General features: G+C 38.2%; 1 protein-coding gene across 2 annotated transcripts in view; it reads left to right on the plus strand.

Moving 5' to 3' along the window:
* The window catches only part of cdh4 (cadherin 4, type 1, R-cadherin (retinal)), a 324,747-nt gene that overhangs the window by 225,806 nt on the left and 71,804 nt on the right, over positions 1-27,137 (plus strand). For both annotated transcript variants that reach the window (XM_017712252.2, XM_037532428.1), the window contains 2 exons: positions 15,353-15,508; positions 26,040-26,184. In XM_017712252.2, the coding sequence (XP_017567741.1) occupies positions 15,353-15,508; positions 26,040-26,184 (301 nt within the window). The remainder of the gene's footprint in view (positions 1-15,352; positions 15,509-26,039; positions 26,185-27,137) is intronic.

Consider the following 27,137-nt stretch of genomic DNA (forward strand, 5'->3'; position numbering starts at 1 on the left):
AATTGGTATCACAACGTTTTCCTTCCAAATTGTGAAATACAGTATCACCCAGGGTCTCTGGTCTAGCTGAGTATTTTTCCTCGATGATAGGTGGGGGTTAAACTAATGATATTTTTCACAGCTTAGAGTAGAGCAGCCTTGTCAGTACTGTTCGCAGGTTGTGTTTTTGGAGCTAACTGTTGTGTAATATTTTATAATACAATAATATATTATAAAATTCATTATGAAATACTTAATATACACACACACACATGTGATCTAATGCTGCTTGCACAGACACTGAGTGTATGGTAAGAACCTGTTTTTTTTTAAACTGACGGGCTGACTCCTTTTTTTTTTTACAGAACTTTGTTGGTCAGCTGACTATCAGGCTAAAAGATAGCAAACATGCTAAACTCCATCAGTTCTTTGTCAGGCTGGAATTAAAGTACTTTCGATATGATTCACTGTAAAACAACAATATAAAAGACTATAGAATGTTACTTGAATTGCTTACATGTTTCAAATGTCTGTATTTCAGTCAGATCTGCCTTAAATAGCATCAAACCCAGGCTGAATCTCAAACTGCTCTGTACCCCCTAAATAATGTGCTATATTAAAATAAAAACAACACCATTGTTCAGATTATCTGGATAGTGTGTGTCAGATGCTCCTTTCCTCTAGGCTTGAGTGAGCGTAATATTTTCTAGTGAAACAAATCACGATTATCACATCATCCTGAACTTGGTACTAGAATGTAATAATAATTTTGAAAACTACTTAATCTGTTGTTTTAATAGCTGTTACTGCAAACATGCATTCATGAGCTTCTTCTGTTGTACGTTTATGGAGACCCCTTGATAGTACTCTGCAGGATAGACTGCAACGAAGTTCCAAACCCATGCCAGTGTGCTTTGCATTAAAAAAGAAGGTGACTTTTGTCATTATAGTGGAGTTTTCATTATTTAGCAAACCACCAAGACACTTTGGCTGTACAGAAAATACTGCAAATTTTACTTGGACTGTAGATCATATGCAGCAGAGACAGTGGAGTTTACACTTCTGTTCACCAACAGACCTCATAATTTAAAGACCTCATAATACCCAATTTTTTAACAGTAAAAGTCAACAGAACATGATGTGTACATATTATTTCATATTATTTGTTACATTTGTCTGATACTGTTTCCCAGCTGTAGACGGGGATCAGAGGAACTTTCTCTACTCCTGAGCTAACTTAGCTGCTCTAGGGTAAAACCCAGACACTTTACTGTGATTGTTTCAGCGCAGGACGTTGCACTGAAGCAAGTTGAATTTCTAAAGCAAGTCAGTGTTTGTTTTGCATGCGCTCAGGCTAAGTAGAAGGAGAAAAGCAGTGCTGTAGGTAAAGCTAGCCTTACAGAGCGTAGCAGAGAAAACTAACAAGCAGCTTCTTCTCTAGTTCACTCTTAGTGTCCTAACGCAGCAATGATCACCTTTTATGCAACACTGTTGTATTACTTGTGGATTATTAACACTTCAATTACAACGCTCTGTTGCCCAGTACTACTTTCCACCCTTTCTTATCCTAATGATCCGCTGTTCTCACTGCAGGTTTGTTTTGACGAGTTTAGTCAGAGCTTTTCTTTTGGTTGATAGAGGAAATAGTGTTCATGAGGTGTGTCAATCATAATAAAGGAAAATTGACTGTCTTTCATCTTCAATTGCATAAAATTAATGTAATTACTTGCCATTATAGAAATAGCATATTTTGTGACAAAGCTCATTGAAGGATATATGTAACAGAGAGAGAGCAGTGTAAACTTAGCAATACTCACACCTGATGCTCCACAGCACATGTGAAATAACCTCAGACAAAAATGTGCCATTTCCACCGTCTTTTACTGCTCTGCACACACTATTTTGACTGCTAATTTGTGGTGAACAGTCTGTCTGCGCCTAATTTGCTGTGGAGTAATGACTAATGGAATACATTATTGGGAGTAATGGAATACATTATTGGGAGGAGAATTATTCGTTCATGTCTGGCTTGCATCTCTCCTCAGTCTCCTCTGCTGTGAAGCCTTCTTGGCTCTGCTTCCTTAAGCCATCCATTTTCACCATGCACCATTGTGCTTAGCTCAGCTGATTGAACGTGTAAAAGGAGTGAAGGAATATGATTGGCTGAGACTACCTGTATTAATCACTACACAAAGCTATTTCTTTTCCACTTCATCCAGCCGTATATGAATGAAATCGCCATGCACTTTTTTTGGATGCAGCTGTTGACCGAGGTCATTTGCTCACTGAATAGAAATTAAGCTTAGTAAAGCCACCAAGGTGTCCTTTTTTGCCTCACCCTTCAAAGTCATTGGTTGACATGTAAAGTTGTTTCCAATATGCTTTTTCTCTCTATGTATATATATACATCTCTTTTTTATTCTTTGTTCTCTTTCTCTGCCTCTCTTTTTCCATCTCCCTCTTTCTTTTTTTCTCCTTTCCTCATTCTCTCTCTCTATTTGTACCTTTCTCCTTCTCACCACAATCCTCTGTTTCTGTCTACCTCTCTTTCTGTCACCTTTTCTTTCTGTTTCTGTCTTTCTCTCGCTTTCATTCCCTTTCTTTCTTGCTCTCACAGCCTCTCTGTCACTCTTACTCCCTCTCGCTTTCTCTCTTTCCATTCCTCATTCTCTTTCTTTCTCTCCCTTTTCTTCTCTCTTTCTGCCTCTCTATATATCACTGTTTTATCCTTTCCTCATTCTCTCCCTCTCATTCTTTCTATTTCTTTTTGTGTTTTCATCATTCTCCGTCTTTCTCTCTTTGTCTCTCTCTCACTCCTTCCCTCTCTCTACCTCCATTTCTTTTTCCTTCTTTCTTTCGGTGTGTCTGTTTCTCTGTTTTCTCTTTCTTTGTCTTTCTTTCTCTCTTTCTTCCATTGTCTCCCTCTTCTCTCTGTTTCTCTCATTCTTTTTCTCACTCTCACTTCCTATCTCTTTCTCCTTTCCTCATTCTCTTTCTGCCTCTCTCCCCTTTCCCCACTGTCTCTCTCTCTCTCTATCTCTCTCTCTTGCTTTCTCTCTCTCTCTTGCTTTTTTCATTTTTCCCTGTTTTTCATCTCTTTTCTTCTCTGCTTCCATCAGCAGCCTTAAGCCTGGAGAAATGAGATGTTATATTAGCTTTTGATTTGTTATCTAGATTTCTCTGGGTTCTTTGTTCTCTGTTATTAGTCATTTTATTTGCCGAATCATGTATCTGTCTTTTTATTCCCTGTTTTTATCTTAAACCTTTTAGCAAGAGCGAATTCTCCATGCGTATGAGATCTGTGTCAAGATATGATAAAATAATTGATGACAAATCCTGCCACACCCCTTTTTGCCCTGTTGATGCAGTCTACAGATACTTTGTTCTTCAGTCTGACGCTGTTGTTGGCTCACTCCATCTTTTTTCCTTCCACATCCGCATGGTCTTCCTCTGAGGACGCAGCGGTGAATTCATGCGATTTTTTATTTGATTTGCTCTGTGTCTGTGCAGATGGCTGTCTCTCTTCATCCTTCTCTTTTCTCCACCCCCCTCCTTTTTTCCTTTTTTTTTAACGGCATGCATTCCCTTCTCTTCAGCTCACACACTGGATCAAAACAACTTTCAGGGGAGAGACAGAAATCGATCACGTTGACAAAAGATCCGCATGGCTGTAGTCTTGTCCTTCACACATTTTCTTCTTGCCGCATTTTCTTCCGATAAAAAGCCTCGCTGTCCTCTCCACTCTGCGGACTTCGTGCTTCTGTAGTTAATTCAAACAACTTGTTTTGCTACGTTGAAAAGCGACAGTGCTTTTGCCATCATTTCAGGCTTGTATGCTGTTGTACATGCAATAGCTATCAACCTTGTCTTTTTCTGATGGCTCCGGCACACAGTAGCCAGTAGGCAGTAAATTTCCAATTTGTGCTAAGTGTCTCTGAGTGCACACAAACTTATGAAGAAAATAGCGCTAAGAGCCTTTAGGCTACATTTAGACAGCCAGTCAGATCTGATGTTTTTTCGCACATCTCATATTTCACTGATCTTCTTCTTGAAGTCAAAACACATCAAAAGTGATCTTTACATTTTTAATTCGGACCGTATTCACAGTCACAGCCTTTTCAGCAAACACAAGCTTGTTTAACCCAATCAGTCTCTAAATGACAGAAAAGAATGGAATCTCAGAGTCAACCTTTAGAAATCAAAATTTACCTTTTTCCTTTGGTTTATGTTCCTGGACATATTAAATAAGATATATTATGACATACCATTTAGAAGACAGTTTTCTTGTTATCCCATCTTCTATGAAAAAATAATAACTTTCGCCACTAAAATGCTTTCTGAGTTTGTGTCAATATACACCAGCACATGGGGAAACACTGTTAAATCCTTAAAAATCAGTGGAATTAATGATACTACACCCATTTTCATGGTTACACTATACCCATTTTTATGATTACACTACACCCATTTCCATGGTTACACTATGCCCATTTCCATGTTTATGCTACATCTGTTTCCATAGTTAAACTATACCCATTTGTTGGTTATGCTACACCCATTTCCATGTCACATTTTACAGCTAAAAATTAAAAAAAATGTTTTTAATAAAATCTAAGTAATACAACAAATCTTTATCACCTGCTGGAAAAAATGGAGTTTGGGTCACCCTGTTCATTAATTTTAGCACAGGACCACAGTCAAAAATGGTCGAGGCTTTTAGCTTTTGGCCCATTGAGAGACATTTAAGTTCACAGAGATAGAGCCGAGTTTAAATTCTGATATCAGCTCTCCTCGATCTCTCCCTCATGTACCATCAGTTTCTCATTTATACTGATGACACTCTTCTCCGAGCGATCTGTCCTGGTTGGGAGAAAGAAAGAAGCAAGAGGCAAGATGAAGAGGAGGAGGAGGGAAAAAAGAGTAGCGAAGAAGAAAATCCATATTTCAGAGTCCTGTCACTGCACTCTATTCATTTCCCATTCAGACTGAGATCCATAATGGAGTAGCCTGTGTGGCAGGGAGCGGCTCCGTCGCATCTGTTCTCTGTGGACTCAGGGATAAGCGTGCACGACTGCCGCTGTCACCGCCTCTCACTTGAGATGTATTAAACTTGAGCTCCTCTCAGCACTGCGGGCTGTTTAAAAACCACCACTCCTGCTTTTCTGATGGGACAGTTTTAGCTTTTCCTCTGCTGGAACATCTAGAATTCTGGTATATTCAATGTGATTATTGATAATGGTCTTGGAATTAATTGGTGAAAAGTGTTTATTTTAGTGCTGTCAAAGTTCATGCATTAATCATGCATTCGTGTGATAAATGAATAATTAACATAAATTAAAATAAATTCCTAGATTCACCCTTCCCATCTGTAGTAGTCCATACTGAAGCTGACAGAATCCATGACTATAGCTTTCTTGTTCATATTCAACATTTAAATGGCTTTTTAAGCAGTAACTTGAGCACCTTCAGAAGACAGCAGAAATCAATGAAAAGCAAACTAACAAATGCACAGCACAGTGAAAAGCTACAGTTCCCCATGAGGGCATCCACTGTAATCATTTTGCTGAATAGGCTGGCTACAATCACAGAGGTGTAGGAACCATCGACTGTATATAGACCATTCTACAAATTAGTTCAACCTTCAGTCCCACTGTGTTGTGTTCAGATCTTCGATATTTTCAATGAATATGTTATGATCTATTTAAACCCAGGGTATTAATTGAGATAGTAATAAGCTAAATACATACAAAATCAGCATGTGTAGGGTGTTTTTATTGCTGTCCCAAATCCTAACCCCCAAATTTATACTTGTCTTTTGTAATGTAATATATGAAATATTTAAAATGATTACAACATTATTTTCTGCAATTAATAAACTTCTTTGTGTTTTAATGAAAAATATTGTGATTATTATTTCATACTGTTCAAAGTTGAGTTTGCTAGTCATGTCCTGGCTAGCGTTTTTGAATTCTGCTCAAAAACACTCAAAAAAAAAGTCATGGGCTAGAGGTTAGGGAAGCAGCCTTGTGATCCCCTTGGCCAAGAGTTTGTGACTGAAGTTCCCTTGAGCAAGGCACCTAACCCTCAACTGCTCCCCAGGCGCCGTGGATTGCCCACCGCTCCGGGCAAGTGTGCTCACTGCCCCATAGTGTGTGTGTTCACTAGGTGTGCCTGTATGTGGGTGTTTCACTGCATAGATGGGTTAAACACGATCTAATTCCTCTGTGTGCAAACATAGTTGGCTAATGGTTCCGAATTCAATTAGCTAAAATTGTCACTACTGAAACAGTCACTACTGAAATGCTTCATAAAGTTTTGGTAGTGTTATGATTTTATTAGTGTGAAAATGGCATATTGAATAATGTGTTCATTACACTGTAATTAAGGTATATGCAAAGCACAGGGACTTTGGTTTAACATTCAAGTCAGTCAAAAGACCAGAATGAGCTCTGAATCAGTTCAGAAGAAGGATCCATGTATGATATGATATATGCAGTCATGCAACCTCTGTTGCTCTCACTGGATGTCATAGATGAAAATTATTGACTACTCTATGAAAAATCACATGATTTTCATAAACAGAGTCATGTGAACCCTGTGCTCAAATAATAAGTTAATATTATTGAATTGGTTAAAGTAATACATACTGTTGAAACTTATATAGCTTGCTTTTTAAACAAGGCATCTTACACTAAGAAACCAACTAAGTTCATCAAGTCTGCTGAGTTTGCTTATTACAGGCACAAATGACAAGAGGTTTCCCCTTGAGCTAGCTGTGATTACTCTGTAAAGACTTGATTATGTTCAAATACCAGTTTTACTTGATTGCAGTTACTGCCAAAGTGAATTCTTCTCTTAGAGTTAACAAGTCTAAATATATCGCTATATATCTCCAAAATGGTAACTTTACAGGAGAAGGAAATAAATTACTGTACTTTTAATGTAAGTCAACGGAACCAGAATTTCTTTTGGTCCATTCATCATGAAATTTACACGCAATGTAAAGGAGAACAGGCATTTTCAAATTATGTATAAAAAAAACTGAGCAACAAAAAAATGGAGATATGAGGTTTTCTTGTGATACTAGAAATACGTTGTTTATTATATGTACATCCAAAAATATTTTCTGAATTAGTGGAATATTTGGTCATCATGACTAAGATTTTGTCACCCCCTGTGGCACAAAATTGAGCTGCCGTAGACATACTATATACTGAACTGTAAAATACCTGAGTTTTGGTTAGGATTTTTCAAAATTGCTTGCTCCACACACACTTATATAGAGTAGACAAACTAAACTATTGTGCCTTCTTTGTAATGCCTTGTGATGATGGGGATTCTTCAAATAGTACAACATATTATCTTGCTAGTAGTGTAAAATAGTTACAGTTGTCTTAAATGAAATCTAACTTTAGAACTTTCTTCACATTACTGTGATATTATTTGCTCTCATCTCTTACACCTCAGTGCTCCCCTGCCCTCTCTGTCTTTCTGTTTGAAATGCCTAGGTAAGCATTTGAATTTTCCCATCAGTAAGACAAAAGAGCTATCACCACTGACAGCACTTTGTTGATCTACAACTCAAAGGATCAAAGACAGGCAAACCACCTTGCAAGTGAGGACTAAGGCAGCTGCTCAGGTTGCCCTGCTCTTGATGTTATATTTATACAGATTTGAAATTTGACTCAGAAGGGTATGCCACAACAAAAAAAGCACTGTCAAATTTAAGAGATAAAAAAGATAGCGGTAGATCCTAGCTTGTGTCTAGCTTATCAATAAAAGTGCTGGAACTCATTATGTTTGTTGTCAAAGAACTTGAAGATTATCCACAGTACATTCCGGGTTGGACAATTCGGAGCTACTCTGTTCATGTTTCGAGTTTTGTACTCTTATTTCTTATGCATCTTGTTTGTTACCGATTTGCAGGCAATTGCCTTACTGCTCTGCCTGTTGCCCTGACTTCAGGCTATTTGCGCTAACACTTTGCAGGCATTTAGAGCCCAACATAACCTCTATCCTCTATCCTGGCCCCTCATTATATCTGTGTATGCTTCGTCGCTTGCCATTTTGCCTGCTGGCTAGATCCAGACTGACTCTGTGGAATATTCTGCGTTTGTTTGAGAGGTGTTACATCTACAGACAGAATCAACAATGCTTATTAGAGTCAGGCAGAGGTTTACAGATTGAATTCGATTAAGAGTGGCAGGGCTGGCAGCCTAGCCAAACAGAGTGCATCCCTGCGGAGACAAATACATGCCCTCCTTCTCTCTCTCTCTCTCTCTCTCTCTCTCTATCTCTCTCTCTCTCGCTCTCTTTTTTCTGCGCTGGGTGACATTGTCACACACACACTAGAATGGCTAGGTGGCATCCTTCCATTATACAAACAATGCAAAAACCATGGAAGAGCTTGACTGAGGACTGCTAGAGACCCAAAATCATTTAAAGGGGCAGCCTTCCCTATTTAAGCTATCTTCGACATGAACTTCTACTTGGTTAATAAACAGTGACCAAAAAATTTCCTTTGGCTATTTTTGATTAATAAAACATGTGCTTCATACTGCTGACTACATAAACTGCTAGCATCAGTGTACCAGATTACGTTGTAAGAGAAACAAAGACCACACTCATGCAAAACACTTATTGCATTTATTGAACAATAATAAAGCTATTTGACAGCTAGTTGACAGCTAGCACCCCCTTGTGGATAATGTTCTTTTTTCTTTTTCTTCTTCCCCTTGATTAACTGGAGTATCTGTTCATTTACTCTTACAGAAAGTCAAATAACAAAATTTGTCAGAATGCACATCCCTAGTATGTATATCCCATATCTCATCAGTCATCTAATTACATAATTACATTTAAATTGTATAAGTGTAGACCTCTAAGGGTTAGGTAATTGTATAAAACAAAAGCATCTTACTGCATTGGCAGATAATTGTATTTCTTTCCAGCAGAAGGAAGACGTACATTTACCTACCAGTGTGATTAGATAATTTCACTTGATATTATTACTTAGACTGGAGAATAATATCTAGATGTATGTAGAATAATCTTATAATACCTACCATAATGAGGAATATTACATATATTACCTGCATTCAGGATATTTGCACTTGCCAGATGTCATTTTGTACCATGTGGACTGTGAACTGGAAATACACACAACTCACCAGCTAATTACTAAGCCCTTTATGAACTGAGTGAAGCATCTCAGAGGAACCACACAATTGCACTCCCAGATCGGATGGTGATAGAGGGCATTCGGGGAGGGGATGAAACATTGGAAGATAACTTGACAAAAATACAAAAAAAAAAAAGGAAAAACAGAAAAGAAGTGTGAAGTGCAGTAAGACTCCAATACTTCGATTGACTACAGTTCTAACCTTTTGTTCTCCATTAGTCTGTGTGGTAGTGCTTCAGACTGCACTCTAAAATAACTATAGAGATTGTAGCCATGGCGTCAAGATACAAGAACCCCACTCTCAGAATGTAATGGACGCTCATGTCACTGATCACATCGCGAACATGACCCAAAACACACACGACTCATCAGTGGCCTCTCTCAGCACTTGACTCTTGACTCTGTTAGCTGGGTGAGGTCCTGAGCCTCAGACGGAGAAGACTGATGGCAGCAATAAAATGTCATAAAAACGATGAAGTCCACAAATGAAGCCATTCCTGCTGGGCCGGGAGATAAAGCAGAGGCTTTAAAATCCAAGGTTTGCGTCTTGACCTCATACATTTTTATCATTGCATTTTAAATGAGAAAAGCATTATGCTATATTTTAAGCCTATGATTATATGGTAGTTATGCTTTTTGTCATCTGTCATAGCTAGCTGGCTTTCATATTAACCAAAAGTTATGACATTATTATTTACAGTTCATAAGTAGCTTAGTGTGATTTGTTTTTTTTATGTCAGCATACAAGCAACTTCATTCGGAGTGTAATGGTGGGATGAGAGAAACAGCATTGCTGAGGCGAATTAATTAGCAATTCACTTGCTGGTATGAAATGAATTTAAATGCAGACCTTTCCAGTAGATTAGTTCCAGTAGATAGTTTGTGTGTTTATATGGTTTGTATAGCACAGTGGTTAAATCTGGTCCTGGAATACACTTGACCTGCATAGTTCAGTGCAGGGCACTCTTATATCAGGACTAGGACTAAAAACCTCTTGTTTAGCGCCTCTGATCTAAGGGCAATAAACCATTCAAGATCAGGAAGTAAAGTGTTTATATCACACTTATCTTCTTCATCCATGGCAAAATCACTGTAATACACAGCATCAAAAGGCTGTGTGCACTAACGCACCCCATACCATCACAGATGCTGGCTTTTGAACTGTGCTCTGATAACAAATCAGATGGTCCCTCTCCTCTTTAGCCTGGAGGATGCGGTGTCTGTGATTTCCAAAAAGAATTTCACATTTTGATTAGTTGGACCACAGGACATTTCCGTTTTGCCTCAGTCCATCTTCAGTGAGCTCAGGCCCAGAGAAGGTGGCAGCGTTTCTGGATCCTGTTTATCTATGGTTTCTTCTTTGCATCATAGAGTTTTAACTTGCATTTGTGGATGCAGCAATGAATTGTGTCCACAGACAGTGGTTTCTCGAAGTGTTTCTGGGCCCATGCTGTGATGTCCACTATAGAATCTTACCTTATCTTATCTAAATGTGCAAAAGGTTTGCTATTAAAACTTTTTTTAAGGGGTTAATACAATAAATAGCAATTTTATGTCTGTCAGTATGTTGGATATCCATTTCCAAACGTCCATGAGAAATTTGGAATCAAGCTCTGTTTTAGCTCTTATTCTAATGATATATATCAATTTTACAAGCAAAAACACACTTATTGCCAACAGAAATAGCTTTAAATAATGTGTGTCGGTGCTTTTTGCACACACATATATGTGTGTATATTAAGTATTTTACAGCAGCTTTCATTGTGATGGAGCCTTAGATTGAAAAATTATATATGTAAAACATAACTGTTCATTCTAGAAATTTGTATTGCAAAGAAGATCTTGCTTGTCATATAATACTGCAGAATGATAACGTACCACAGAAGCTTCCTGTTTGACTACAAAACTGTTCAGATCCATCATCTGGTTCAGTTTATGCTTTTGATGACTTTGTGAGTAGTGTGAGTGCAGATAGTTGTCAGACAGAGGCCCAAATCAGCGTGAACCTGTGCTACAAGCGGATCATTTATCTGCTCTGTGTGAATCAGTCCCACATGCTTCTCATGGTAGCTATTTTCCTCCTTCTTTCTCTCTCCGTTCTTCACTAATGAGGAGAGGGAGACAGAAGCAGACGTTTATCATTAGCGCTCAATTCCAATGGCTCAGTCTTGCCCCGCTGCACCCAGGGGACTCCAAGGTACTATAGGAGGATGAGCGTGTCTTCGTTTATTCAATTTTATCGGTATAAAGAGTGTTCATTAAACGGCTAGCGCTAATGTGACTTATCCTCCCAGGTGGCCCTCCCGGCGTGGTTTTATAAATGTGCCAGAGACGTCGAGCTTATCCCCTGAAGCTATTGAAACAGAAGAGTTATCTGCATGATGGCTAGTGATGAGCGCGTCACACAGAGGATGCCGTTTGTCTAGATCTGAGAAAGTAGCTACTCCTTATATGTGTGTTTCTCAAGGTATGTGTGTGTGTGTGTTCTCAAGGTGCCGAGGCTACTGAATTATTGAGCGAAAAGAAACTCTTTGATCCTCCCTCTCCTGCATGCATGCCACTCCATTACAACATAGACACACATTCATTTTTCAAAATGTTACATACATACATAGCTGGTAATTTATGTTGCCAGGTGATAAAAAAAATCCAAGGCCCTCTGGTGATTAAATGAATAGTTTCTGAAAAATTAAATGTATACAACGTTCCACTTAACCCAGATGTAATCAATCAGCCAAGAAATGTTCAGAGTTAAAATTTTGTTTCTTTAACTTAGAACTGGAGCTGCAGAGCTAATGTTACTAACAGGCACTAGAACTCAATACTCTTTCAAATAGCCTAATCATTTTTGTAAAAATACGTCTCTCAACCCACTCAGATCACGTCTAGGTCTTCATTAAGGTCATACAGACTTGTCAATGTGGTTTAGGGCACAGTGTGATTAAAATGACCAGAACCTTGCCGTGTATGCACAAACCACCTCAGGAATAGGAGAACTGATCTAGCATCAGTTTTTGTGACAGTGACCATCATAATTTCCAGATCAGTCCTCAAATGTATTACTGCTCTGTGAACATCAAACCAAGTTTTGTTCATTCTTATAGTTCATAGTGTCCTAAAACACATTGAGCGATCTGTGCAATTTTAATTAAGATATGGATGTTTTTAATTAATTCATATAATATATTTTCATATATCCACCTGAGTCAGCCTACAGCAGTTTTGTGCTAAAGTTGTAAGCAGTGTTTCTGCCTGGACTGCTTTTTGAATAAGCAAAAATAAAAACTGTGCAATCAGAACACAGGTCGTTTACATACATCAGTTTTAAAAGTAGAGCAACAAAAACATCCTGTTTACTTCTAAGGGATAGAATTGGCCTGTGAAAATTATATACTACATATAATACATTTACATTAATACCACACAAATCTCACAAGTGAATCTCAAGAACAAGAAAAATGTAATATATATAAAATGTAATATGGCTGCATTAAAAGAAAGGAGTGGTTTTTTTAGCAAAGAGGCTCAGGTCATGTGTAGGGGTGGGACGTCTCTGTGAAATTAAGAGAAGAGTATCACGCTCAAACAGCAGAATAGTTTATGCAAAACAGGCTGTTGCCTGCTCAACAGACACCATAATTTCATTTTCACGCATGATTTCCAGACCCGCAACCCAAAAAATTTGGAAAGGATGAAGGGAAAGGGTTGGGGTGATTTTTTTAGAGGTGCGTCATTGGAGTGTGAGGTTTATTCCCCAGATCTCTAACCCGGAGAGGTTTGCATGTTATTTCCTTTGCTCTAAATCCCCTCGCCTTCCCTTAAGTCTATCCTCCAAGCAAAAACACCACAGAAATGCTGCCAGAGCCATGAACCTGGGAAACGTCAGGTGAAGCGCTTGCTGTGCTCGAGAGAGCAGATTGAGTGATTTTTAGAGATGCGCTTAAGCATATCATCTCCACCGATACACACACCACTCAGCTGTCAACAGCTATCATCACACAGGCCGCTATCGCCAAATGGGCTACTTTGTGCAGCTGTGCAAACTAGAATCAAAAACACTATTTAACATTTCAAATAGCACTTCCATTCCTGCGAAAGCTGCATTCAGACTGAAGTTATCCATTCATCTGTAAGTCCCTCCTTCGAAAGGTGTTTGTCTTTTCACCACGGATATCACCTTCAGGCAGAGATTAGTGAGCATTGTTAATATACATAGTTTTTTTCATGAATATGGTAATAAGTATACGTGAGAAAGGAATAGGTGAAGCAGAATATCCATCATGGAAGCCTGCCCTCCTTCCAAAGTTTTGAACACCCTGGTCAAGTGAAAATAAGTTAACACATCCTCTACAGGGAATAAACTTTGCATTAAATATGGCATTTTTCTGCTATTTTCTAATTTTAGTGTTTAACCTCTATTCATATGCTGAGTTCAAAATACTGGGGGGAAAAAAACTACAACCCCAGTTCCAATGAAGTTGGGACGTTGTGTAAAACATAAATAAAAACAGAATATGAAGATTTGCAAATCCTTTTCAACCTATATTCAATTGAATACACTACAAAGACAAGATATTTAATGTTCAAAATAAAAATATATTTTTTTCACGACTGGGTTTTAAATTACTGTTGATGTTCCACTCACAAATGGGCTACATTGTTTCTTAGTTTGTGCCATGACATTGGACACATGACATTCAACCTAATAAAAAAAACTGTAGGACACAACAGGTTCAGTACTAAAGGTTCTAGTTTTGTTTTTTGGATCTTGATTAAGATTGGTACCAACAGGGCTGTGCTCTGAAATATTTGCGACTGAAACTAACACCTGTTAACTCTTTCAGGTGAACAGAAAGTGACTAATCACAATTGCATCACCAATAAGTACAATAATGTAAGCTAGAACGGTGTGTTGAAGTTTCATTTGCTATTTTTTTAGAACTGTTACTTTATAAAGAGTTTGCTAAGATGATATAAGCTAGCTTGGTAGCTGACACTATTAGCATTTATGCTAGCCTCCACAAAACAGGTGTTTTTGTCTATATTTTCACTCAACGGAAAAGTGTAAGCTGTTTAATGCTGCACATGTTTTTTGTGTATGCATTTGAGTGTGTTCTGCAGGACAAGGCACTATATTACTATGTCTTGGCATAACTAGCTCTTAGTGCTAAGTGTGTGAGTAATAGGACAGTGCAGTGAATAATTTCATATCAGACATTAAGCTAACTAGCAAGCTGGATAGCTAATTAGCCAAATTAGAAGCTTTAAATTGGTCACGTTGGTTCCAGCTGTCTCTCAAGCAGGTGGAAAATGAACTAGAACTACTGTACGTTCTATTGGTGCTTATTTGGGCTAGTTCCCATTTCTGATTGTGCAGTGGAAAAAAGCCACAGAAACTCAATGCTTTTTAACAATACAATGCAAACAAACATTGTACGGGTCTGACATGAATGTATGTATTTTTAAATTTTTAATATCACGCTCTAAATATAGATATTTTGCCAATAACGGAAAAGAGTGTACAGTCTTGAAAGTTCAGGGAAGATAGAGTTTCTGCATGTGGCCATAAAGTGTTTGAATGGTTTATGCTCAATAAATAGTGTGTATAAATTGCCACTGACATTCTTCTACCAGAACTTCGGGTTAATTCAAATGATTTTCACTGTTTGTCTTATCTTAATTGAAGATGTTATGGAAAGTAACCTCACTGCTGTATAACAATAAAAAACAGTATTAACACATACGTTTTTGCGTAACAGCTGCTTTAGTGAAAGCATGAAGTACTAGAGTAAGCACAAATAAATCATAAAATGCAGTGGAAATAGACCTATTCTTGTGTCTATTTCTTTATGTGGACAGAATACTAGTTTTACATTTATATTGCTATCTGCTGTAACATGCCTTACAGTATATTAAAAATGCATTGGTGAATCAGTAATGCATCATAGTTAAAGATGGACTTTTATGATTTTGAAAAAGATAATTTTCTCTTTTATTAGATTACGTGATGGAGATGCTTACAGCACACAGTGAAAACCTATGTGGTTGATTAGAGAGTTCATTTGCATTTTGCAGTCCTATGTGATATCTGCAAAAGTAACTATCATGACAACAGTTATCAAATGATACATTGTGCAGCCTTTTATCTCTTCATTCCAGTCATGTGCTGATTACTGGTGCTTCCATCCACAGATCCGGTCTGACCAGGATAAGGAGATTGAGATCCGGTACAGTATAACAGGAGCCGGTGCTGACCAGCCCCCCAGCGATGTCTACATCATCGATCCTGTTACTGGGAAAATGTCTGTCACCAAGCCCCTGGACAGAGAAGACCGAGCTTCTTACCATGTAAGCTTACTTTCACATCTACAAGAAAACTGTAAAGTGCTGCATGAAACAATGTAGGCTCGGTCTAGGGGTGTGAAGTAGACCAGTTATTGTGAGACCAAGACCGCTATTGGTACTGCGTGTTTTGCTAATTTTCTAAGTGAAGGTAAGTTGACACATTGTGTGGAACACGCTCCTGCACATTTTAATGCACAGTCACTGTTTATTTGCTGCACACTTCATGTTTTATAAACTCAAACAATTAGAAATTGTGCACTAGCATTTGGAGACAAATGTTATTTTAGCTCTCTGTAGGGATGTAGATGCAACTTATTTTTGCTTAGAAAAACAGCAAAACGTGATTTTTGCATGTAAATGTATCGCATGGTATCATAACATTACAGAATTGGCTAAATGTGTCAAAAAAATGGCTTTGGTGGTGAGTGTGGTATTATTTGATGTGCTTCAGCTTTCATTTGACAAAGATTAAGCTTCGCTTCATGCATTATCTCTGCTCCCATGTCGACTTCAGAGTCACTAAAAACTGCTAAAAGAGTTGCTATTATTATTATCATTATTATTATCATTATTATCATTATTTTTATTATTATTATATCTGTAAGCACTGATGATTGACAAGGATGTGTCCAGTAGCATATATTATAATAAGAGAAACATTTATTCTTACAATAATATTGACATGGTTCCAACTCTGGAGTGGGAGCAAACACAGTGATATTTTTCATTTCACCCTTTATTATTTCACATGAACTTTACCATCCAAGGCTGTGGTGTCTATGGTCACTTAGCTTAGCTTGTATGAGAGCTAAAACATGTCTTTCCACTGAGATTCACATAAATATTCACATAAATTATGTTTAAAAAACATTTTCATTAAATTTGCACTTCATGACATTTTATTACAAAGTCTGGCGCTGCAGCATCTCGCTGTTTATGCTGGTTTTTTTTTCTTCTTTTAAATCTTTTTGAGCTATGCGTGAAGGATTGTAGGAGACTGATGGTCTCAAAGGACACACCAGCTGCATAGTTCGATTTCCCACAAATGAAGGGTGCATTCTTGGCCGCATTCGAAGGATTCCGCAAAATGGAACAGACTTCAGTGACATAACAGCCAAGAAATGCAGTCTTTCTCTGCTGCATCCTTAATTTGAGACACTGCTGATATCCGCCTGCCACGACTGCGCAAAGTGCCCACTACATGGTGAAGTTGAACAGTTGGGTTAAGGTACAACAGATTAACAGAATAACACATGAGAATACTAGTGTCTTGACATGGTTAATAAATCAATAAAGGAACAGTAATTTTTTAAAACTGGTGGTAAATAAGTTTTTATCAGCAGTAGTGTCTGTTACCATGGTGACTTAGTTAACTGTCAAACCTGTTCTTGTACAAATAGCAGAAAATACTGTGATATTAATTTTAAACTGACTCAGTAGCCATTTTAGAGTTTAATGTATTTTCAGAAATCCAGTTTCTAGACGTCTTCACTCTTTCAAGGGGCCACTCGCAACCACCCCAACAATCAGTCACTTTGTGATTTGAGTTTAGAAAGTTCTTAGCTCCATGCTGCACATTCTTTTCGCTTGACAGTTCTTTTGCCGAACAAAAGGCAAACTCATTTTGTTGCTTGTGAAGCAGAATTGGTGCAATAAAGGGTAGAGAATGCCAAGCTATACACAACACAAAGCGAAAGCAAGTCTGAGACTTTGCTGAGTGTTTTTTTCTTGTTATGAACCCTGCCACATTCTTTATTTTAAAACTTTTCTGTTTACATCTGTGTTTTCCTCTTGAATAATGCTGCACAAAGACAAGAAAAGCAGTGGAGAATTGCTTTGGCAAAGCAGGTTTTTACGCAGTTAGTCAATTAGATGGAAGTTTGGTGACAGAGTGCAGATGAGAGAGAGAGAGAGATTACTCTTGTTGGCTTGTCAGGGATAATGAGTATGCATGTCAGTCTGTTCTGACTCGACCAGGGAAACAAATAACAGCTCGACCCTGCCCTTCACGTCTTTCTGTCTGTCTCTGCTCCTGCAACACAAAACACGCAGAGACAGAACCCTCACTTACCCCTCTCTGTCCTCTCTCTCTCTCTCTCTCACACACACACACACACACATGTAGTACATACATAAATACAGTACCAGGCAACAGTTTGGACACACCTGACTAAATGTGCACTATATCTCCAAAAATTTTCCTTCACCCTTTCTAATTAGTGAATTCCCAGTGCCATGTTTTGGTTAAAGTTATTTGTCAAAAGCTTGATTTTAGTCTGAATTTGTTTTACTTTTTTAAGATGTAGGTGAAACAGTAGTTAACAGCGCAAATACTACCAGATATTTGAGCAGTCTTGTACTTGTTATTATAAACTGACATAACTGATTAGTGATTAGATTAGTAGGGCTGCAGCAGGATAACCACTATAACTCTGCTATAGATGTAATTTATTATAGCTTTTAAAAATGTTGAAGTAGAGCTGAAATGTATATGAGACAATGTTTATAGGTGTTAAAAAGGTTCATAAATACAAAAACAAATTACTTAGAATTTCTTAAAATTGTGCCCTGATTGACTCAGAATAGAATAGAGCATTGATGGCAGATGGTAGAATCTTGTAATTTGTGATTTTCTCAGTTTTAGATTTTCAGAGGTGGTGGTTTTTAAAATGACCTTATTTAATCTCTGATTGAGGTATCTTAGAAATTGAAAAAGAAACATTTCAAAATAGCATGTGTGGCATTTATTCAGGCTGCAGAAATGAAGGGCTCAGACGATGTACTGTGGCATGTATTTAAGTATATAGCTACTTTTATTATTTATCTTATTTCTTATTCCTCTTAATCATTATATTGTTTATTACATGAATGCATGTTTTGAACTTAGCGAGCCATGTATCAATCTAACGTTAGCTAGCAGACAGTGTACTAGGAACAGTTGCAGAAACAGGAGGAGTGTGTCTAATAAGAAGGAAAAGTTATGTGTTTGGACCTCACATGAATGACTGGTTCCCTGTTGTTGAAATGCACTTGTGTGGCAATGACAATCCGGCAAAGCTACACTTGCCTAGTCTGTTTTAATCAAAGGCTTATGTCTATGTGCATAAATGCTTGAATTTTCCTTCCTTTTCATGGTGAAACTTCCACGTTATATGAAACATATGTTGGTGGTTGCACAAAGAAATTGAAAAATTAAGTCACATGCAGCACATTATTCCACTAGTCAGCAAGATTATATGTTAGTATTTATATATATAGGATCATTCTGCATATATACATAATCTGCAGAGTATTTTCAGGCCCATATTTGCATCTTTGTATCATCCTTACGTCAGCAGAGGAGAATAACTTAGCTGCATATAAAGCAGGCCAACAAAGGATAACAAACATTGGCAGCCATTCGCTCAGCTGTCTTGTTAACATGAGCTAGCCAGCTATCACACTAATTAAACTGGTTTAATCACTCGGTTGATTGTTTAATGTGATCACATGGTGTATCATTTACATTTCATTTGGCTGTTTTATAAAATTTGTTTCACAGCGTTGAGGTGGATGCAGCTGTTGCATCCGAGTTTCAACCAAGTTTCAAGTGAGCTGCATGAGGCTAGTGAAATTTAGTTTTAGGTTTCTCACTTAAAGTTGAGTAAAAATTTCACCTTATACAGCCAGCTTTAGACAAATATAAACAGGGATGCCTATATATGAATTTATTTCCAAAATAAAACATTTAGAGATTAAAAATGTTTTTTAATGCCCTTTCAACTGGTAGTTTTTTGCAGCCAACAAGATCTCAGCATGTGTATCTTTTTCAGCCCTGCTGGAAAAACATCCCAGGTGGCTGAAAATGAAGCTGATTTAGAGAATGCCAAGAGTGTGTAGAGCTGCATCAAGACCAAGTGTAGCTATTTTCTAAGAGAATCTAAAATAAATGACATTTTGATTTGTTTAATACTCTTTTGCTCACTGCATGATGTTATTTCACAGTTTTATTTTCTTCAATATTATTCTAAGATGCATAAGATAGTAAAAACGAGGGAGAAATACAATAAATAATGTGTTCAAACTATACCCACTAGTCTGCACTGCAGGCAGATGTCAAGAACTGTCTCTAAGTTTAGCAATGAAAGACTGCAGTGGAAAGGTAGGAGAACAGTCCAGAAAGCAGTGTTTCTGTTAAAATGAGAGCCCAAAGTGCTTTATTAGTGTGGAAATACTACACATGAAACCAATTCCACTACAAGCTGTAAGACTGTGCTCAAATAGTTTTGTAAGCCAGTCATTGTAGGTCCAGAGAAGCATTTACTTTAACCCTTTAAAATCCCAGGCTTTTACATTTGAGGGGCCATGTGAGGGGTTAAACATATTCAAATGGTGTCATTTATTTAACTTTTCAGTCTTCCAAGGGAAAAACAGATTTTCACTCAAACGTGACAGCTGTGATAACTGGATGAGGCCCTGAAGCAAATATTGCAATATTGTTTGGTGGTTTAGCATTTCAGCACACATGAACTTTGTCAAGAAAGCTAGAAAAGTGAAAAATCATGTATTTGGTTAACAGACCAGGGCTGTAAACCAAATCCTTGAATAAGTCTTGAAAATGGGATAGTCCAGCGAATCTCACTCTGAAAGGCTTATTGATAATTTGTGTGTTGCAATGAGAATTGCCCACAACTAGCCTTTGGCTTGATAAACAATCAGTTGGCTCCTGCTGGATTGATAGAACAAGCGCACAAAAGCATGGATTAGCCCTGGGCTGATAGTTGATCTTATCAAATATCACAGTAATTTAAATGAGCTGCAATTTTGCGCAAATTGTTGTTCTTTTGTTCTCTTTCACATGTCATGTGTTTTACAAGACAAAAGTCTTTTATTAAACTCTTTTATTTGTTCAATCATTTTAATCTATGGCTCATTCAAAAAAGTTGACATTAAAAAAGATTTCACATAATCTTTGCCTGTATATGTACATATACATGCTGCATGGAAACTATAATGTTAAAGTGGATAAAAACACAACAATAAAATGGATGAGCTTGTCCAGAAATGCCAGTGTGCCAGTTTGGCACTATTTTGGTTTTCAAACAAGCATGGAGAATCACTGGGTTTTAACAATGTTACATGCCGTCTGTGCCAGATATAATTATTATAAATTAAGTAATATTAGAAGCTTGCCCAGTTGGTAATTATGTGGTAATAATTTTGTCATCAGGGAAAGTAAGTAAGGTACTGTAATACTCACATCTGTCCCTGAATTTGCCTCACAGTATCTTTTGTTGCTATAATTCTGTAGGTGATAATTGTTTGTCTAAGTTTACATTGTCATCCAAGCTTAGCACAGATAGCCATGAGAGGCTGTTCTTAGATTGCAGTACCCTGATACATCAGATGCAGGCAAATACATCAGCTCCTTTTTGTTGATTAAGACTTTTAAGACTTTTACTGACTGTGAAGTAATGATGACTAGTTAACTTACTTTTAAAATGATTAGACAGCTGGTAAACATAAATAGCTCATTGAACAAACATGCTAAGCACACACACAGTCCCTTTGATGCTCATGGGCACTACTTAAAATGACCAGCACTGCTTCTTCCTGCCTCTCATAGTGCTGGAAGCATTTTGGTGGCCTGTGTGTAAATTTAGCTCTCCAGTGGAATGAAGTCTGTATCTGACTTCAGAGTTTGACTCATGCAGTTTTCTCTCTCTCTCTTTCACACACACACACACACACACACACACACACACACACATATACACACACTCACATATACACACACAACACTTTCTCTCTCCCTCCCTCCCTCTCCCTTCTTCTCTCTCTGTCTCTTCTTTTCTCTTATTTTCAGTCCATTGAGCGCTAGATGATGTGTCCACCCTTCAGTCTAAATTATAGCTGCTCCCATGTCACGTTTTTTGCTGTGTGTAGGCGTATGTGTATGTGTTTTCAGGACATCTGGGCTGAGACAGACAGTTGTGAGCAGAGTGTGGGTCAGGTAGCAAGGGACTTGGAATGTTTTTGTGTTATGAAGTTGACTTGACAAAGTCATCTGACTGTTTTTCGTTTTGAACTTATTATTATTCTGCTCAGAAAACATTTCTTCTCATAAAGCTTTCGAGATAGAACCACCAAACTTTCTGTTATTTGTTTAAATACCTTTTTTCTCCCGTAGGAAATTAATGTTCAGATCATTCAAATCTGACCACCACAAATGAGACAATGGACAACTCTCACTGATCTTCAAGGACATTACAAAGAAATTCATATTCTTAGTAGCAAACACATCTAACAATACCCTAGGAACCACCTGGAACACCTTGCAACCACTTGGTAACCCTCTTGCAACTATAAGAGAAACCATAGTAACCACCTAACAACACTCTAGCAGTCACCTCCAGTGCCATAGCAACCAGCAACTCTACCACAGCAACCACCTGGAATAACCACCCAAGACCATAGCAACTAGGAGTTTATTTTCAGGGTGCACTGAGCATTAATCTTTATAGCTGATTACAGTTTCTATCTCTTTATGGCCAGTTGTCAATTATTTAGGCCAGTTTTTATTCCTCAGAGTAGTTTTTGAAAGCAAAAGGCAACATTGTATATTTGCTTTTTTCTTGAAGTTCACAGGCTAAATAAACACAGTGATGCGAAACACTTGGGATGTTGGGAAGGTCTAATAGCATTCAGATGCAGTGTGCATCTACTTTGCTGATTCACTATGTCCATCAATAATCATAACAGATCTACCACAGAAATAACAGAAGGCCCTGTGGATGTTAGGAGTGAATACCAAGCAGCCCTAGTTTTTATGTATACAGTATTGAGCAAAAGTCAGAGACCATCCTGTGTTTATTTCATTTATATTCTAAACGACTATTATGTACAAGTTATTTATTTCAGGAGTGATTTTTATAAAGAGTTTTATAAAGATACAGAGAAAATGGGACTTCTAGCAATTGCGGAAGACCTGGTTTACCACCAAAACTGTGGTAAACATTGCTTAAACCTTTCATCTTTGAGAGAGAGGAGAAATAATGCTATGTTCTTGCTTCAGAACTGGAAAAATCCACAGGTGTGTCTGGGTCTGAAAGGATGTGTAGCTGCCAAGAAGCCCTTACTGAGAAAAGGAAGTGGATGAAAAATCAAATAAGAAGTTGCAGGTCTCAGAACAATGGCTACCACAAAGTTCAGACCTCTTGAATGTGTATATGGTTATTCAGATTGTGGGAAGCAGAAAATACAACCGGATTCTAAAACTGAATTTTGCAAGTGTGGAAAAATATCTTTGCAGATTTCTTTGAACAACTGAAAGCAAATCTCCTGAAAAGAATGTAAGCTGTAATAAAGGTTTGGACGCATTAAATATTATATTTACTTGTTGAGGCTTCTGCAATTTTTCTGCTAAATATATGTTTACTGCTTTTTTCTAATACTGAAAAATGAATAACTTGTTCTAAATTGCTGTTTTGACTGGAAAGTGAATAAATGTATGGTGAGCTCTGATGTTGCACAGTGCTGTATATCAGGGATAATGCACATTTATGAATGCAAAAGTAAATGTACCTCTGTTAGACAAGCTCACTTTCAGCTCTAGACCTTGAGGCTACAGTTTACACATGTACAGACTCTCAGTATACAAAGCAAAAAGCACACAAGTAGAGGTACATTGAAGGTAGAGATTTGAGTGAGTCAGCATAGCAGTATACAACACTGTGAAAGGTTACAGTTCATGTTCATACCCCTGAATGGTATAAAAGTATGTTTAAGCTTTTTAATGTTGAGTGAAAAAAGCAGCTAAAGTACAGAAAGATCCTTTGATTTTTGTTTTGTTTATTACAAAGTACCATTTTAAACCAACATACGAATAGAATTATACGTCATACTTTCTTTTATCCTTTTATTCACGTTTACTTTTGTTGTTACTCTGATTAAACAGATCAGTAACACGTGTTTCCATAATAATTTTCTCTCTTCTGAAACTGTGCATCCAACAATAAAGGCGACATGTGCTTCTTTTATGCATTGATAGAAAACACCGTGGACACAGAAAGCTCCAACTCCACATTCTGATTCATTTTACTATGACTGCCATGGTCATGCACACAAAACAGTGACTTTGGTAGCAGATTTTGAATTAAAGGAGACAAACACATAGACTCAGAATGTATCACTTACTTTGGGTAAGAGAGGGATGAATAAAATACACCAGCCTCAGTATCAATCTGTGCCATTGGGGCTAAAATCCGTTCCAAAAAATCACAGATATTGGACAGAATTGTTTTTAATGCTAGCCGGTATCAGTATAGAATGTGAGTAATTGAATATTGTCAGAAAGAAACTCATTACAAAGCCTCATTTCAGCTCCTCAGTGCCACAGAGATAAATTAAGAGAGCGGTCGGAGGAGCTGCACTGTTTCATTTTTTTCTTGCACGTTGTTTTGGAGTGTCAGTTCCTTGAGGCTCTTCTGGAGGCTGATCCACCAGCTGAGTTTATTTTAACACTCACTAAAGCTCTGCCAATATTTTGACAGTAGCAGGAAATGAGAATAAATACAAGAGAACTATCTCTTTCTCTCACTGTCTCTGTCTCTCTCTCACTCACTCTTTCCCTCTCTCTTATTTCTGTTTCACTAACTGTCTCTTTCTTTCTCTCACACTCACGCTGTCTCTCACTGTTTCTCTTGCTTTCTCTCTCTCTTTTTTCTTTTTTTTTCTTACTCTTGCTCTCTCTCCTTCTCTTTCTGTCTCTCACTCTCTTTGTCTTTCATTCTTGCTTGCCTGCTTTCTCTCGCTCTCATTTCTCTTTCAGTGACTCACACTCTTATCTCTCTTTCATTGTTTCTCTTGCTTTCTGTCTGTTTCTCATTCTCTCTCTCCCCCCTCTTGCTTTTTTCTTGCTCTTGCTCTCCCTCTCCTTCTCTTTCTCTCTCACTTTTTGTTTTTCTTTCTTTCTATCTTTCTGTCTTTCTCTCTTGTCCTCTCTCTTGCTTTCTCTCTGTCTCACTCTCTTGCTTTCTCTCTGTCTCCCTCTCGCTCTCCTGTTTCTTGTTTTTTTCTGTATTTATTTATCTCTTGCTCTCCCTATCTCTCTCACTTTGTCTCTTTCTTTCTTTTTTTACTTCCTTGCTTTCTTGCTTTCTCTCTTCCTCTCTCTTTATTTCTCTTTCACTGCCTCTGTCTTTCTCTCACTCTCACATTATACCTCTCTTGTTCTTTCTCTTGCTTCGTCTTTCTGTTTCTCTATCAGTCTACCGTTTCTTTCTCTCTCTCTCTCTCTCTCTCTCTCTCTCTCTCTCTCTCTCTCTCTTTCTCCCTGACGTAAAGCTACACCGGTGGTCTACAGATCAAAAATGTAGTGCCTCAGACACCAACAAGACACAAACACACACACACACACACACACACACTCTGCCCACCCTATTTACTCCTGCAGTGAATTATTGTTGTAATTCCATCCATCCATCTCGTCCATCCATCCATCCATCCATTATCTAAGCCGCTTCTCCGTCAGGGTCGCGGGTGTTGTAATTCTTATTTATTTATTTATCTACTTGTTTATTTGTCTAGTTGTTGATTCGTCATGGTCTTTGCCAGTGGAAATGAGCACCCTTGCTGTATGTGCATGCAATAATGTTCACACATACACCTGCCCTGTGTTGATTGTTGACCAAGTTACCAGAGTAACAGCCTACAGTGAGGGTCAAAACATTATTCATTTATTGATTACACATGAATGAAACTAATCTGTTTACCATGTTGGCTGATGTGCTATACCATCACCTGATTAATGACACATTCATTGTACCTAGAATAGATTAAATTGTCATGCTGTCATACCTGTACTAAAAACAGCCCTTAATACAGTGTACATTTCAGGATATCCTTATCTGCTGAGGCTTCTGGGCACATCATCAGTGATGTTTCTGGAAGCATGAGCAGATGTACTTACAGAATAAGAGGATTCTGTTAGCTTTGTGTTGACTGTTATGTTCTGTACAAATGTGTTATATTTATATACAGTACTTTCAGAGGCGGCTCACACTGCATATTCCATATTAGAAAAAAGTCACTCATAAAATGCTTTTATTATTGCTTTCTCTCATCCTCTCCTCTCTCTTCCTTTATCACCCTTGAGTCACTTCTCAGAGCCCTTTCTCTGAAACACCATGATTGGTTTACAGAGTTGTCCACTGTACCATAAGCCACTTTTCAGGAAACTAACTAGAAGGCTTTTTTTTCCCTCTGTGAAATGAAAAACACGCACAACAAAAATGTGAACAGAAGGGCTACCATACAAAAGCATCATACAAGCAGTCTGAAGTTCACTGTGGTTTTAATATAATTTTATTTGTAGTAATTGAGTGAGTGCAAACATTTACTTAATTGTTTATCAGGCTTTTCTAAAGAAAGATTTTAATCTAGATTGAAAGGAAGGTTTATTTCAAAGCTGTATTTTACAAATGTTAAAACAAACAGACGTACTGGCGTGTAACAGATGTTTAAATGTATAACAAATTGCTGTTTCCTTCCACAGCTGAGGGCTCATGCAGTGGATGTCAATGGAAATCAAATGGAGCCTCCCATCGATTTGTATATCTACGTTATTGATATGAACGACAACAGACCCGAGTTCAAAAACCAGGTCTACAACGGATCGGTTCCGGAAGGATCCAAACCAGGTATGCTTCAGGCATGATGACAATGATTTTCATAGAAAATGTTTTATTTGTGTTATGCTGAGATGAACAAGCCAAGCTTTGAAGGAATGCTATATTAGCGTTCATGGTACAGTAATGTTAACTTCCTGTTTTCAGTTGAGCATTTAGCTTCAAATTGCAAACTTTAAGCTTGTTTCACAAGTAACCAAACATGGCCAGTAAAGTGGTGTCACTTTGTAGAAAAGTATACATAAAAATGGCAATGCTGGTGATATCAGTGGCTATGTTTACATTACATTGGGCACTTTCCAGTACCCCCTCCAGGGTCTCCAAGAAGGCCGGGTACTCTGAACTGCCGTTCGGTGCATAAGCACAGACAACAGTCAGAGCCCGTTCCCCAACCCGAAGGTACAGGGAAATAACCCTCTCATCCACCGGAGAAAACCCCAACATACAGGTGCTGAGCCGGGGAGCTAGGAGTAAGCCCACTCCTGCCCGACGCCTCTCACCCTTTACAACTCCAGAGTGGAATAAAGTCCAACCCCTCTCTCGAGAGAGTGTTCCAGAGTCCTTGCCATGTGTTGAGGTGAGCCCAACTTTATCTAGTTGGTATCTCTCAGCCTCATACTCTAGCTTGGGCTATTTTCCTGTCAGAGGGGTAATGTTCCATGTTCCGAGAGCCAGTTTTAGTAGCCGAGGATCGGAACGCCAAGGCCCCCGCCTTCGGCCGCCACCCGATCCACATTGCACCGGACCCCCATGGACTCACCACCCATGGGAGAGTTGTCCCATGTAGCTCTTTCGGGCTGGGCCCGTCCAGGACCCATGGGTAAAGACCACCAGGCGCTCGCTGAGGAGCCCCTCCCCCAGGCCTGGCTCCAGGGTGAGGCCTCGGTAAGCCTAATCCGGGCGAGGGAAACTGGGTCCTATTCTTTTTCATCATATGGGGTTTTTTTGGATCACCCTTTGTCTGG

Source organism: Pygocentrus nattereri, chromosome 21 (genome assembly GCF_015220715.1).
Source record: "Pygocentrus nattereri isolate fPygNat1 chromosome 21, fPygNat1.pri, whole genome shotgun sequence".
Taxonomy (NCBI): Eukaryota; Metazoa; Chordata; class Actinopteri; order Characiformes; family Serrasalmidae; genus Pygocentrus; species Pygocentrus nattereri.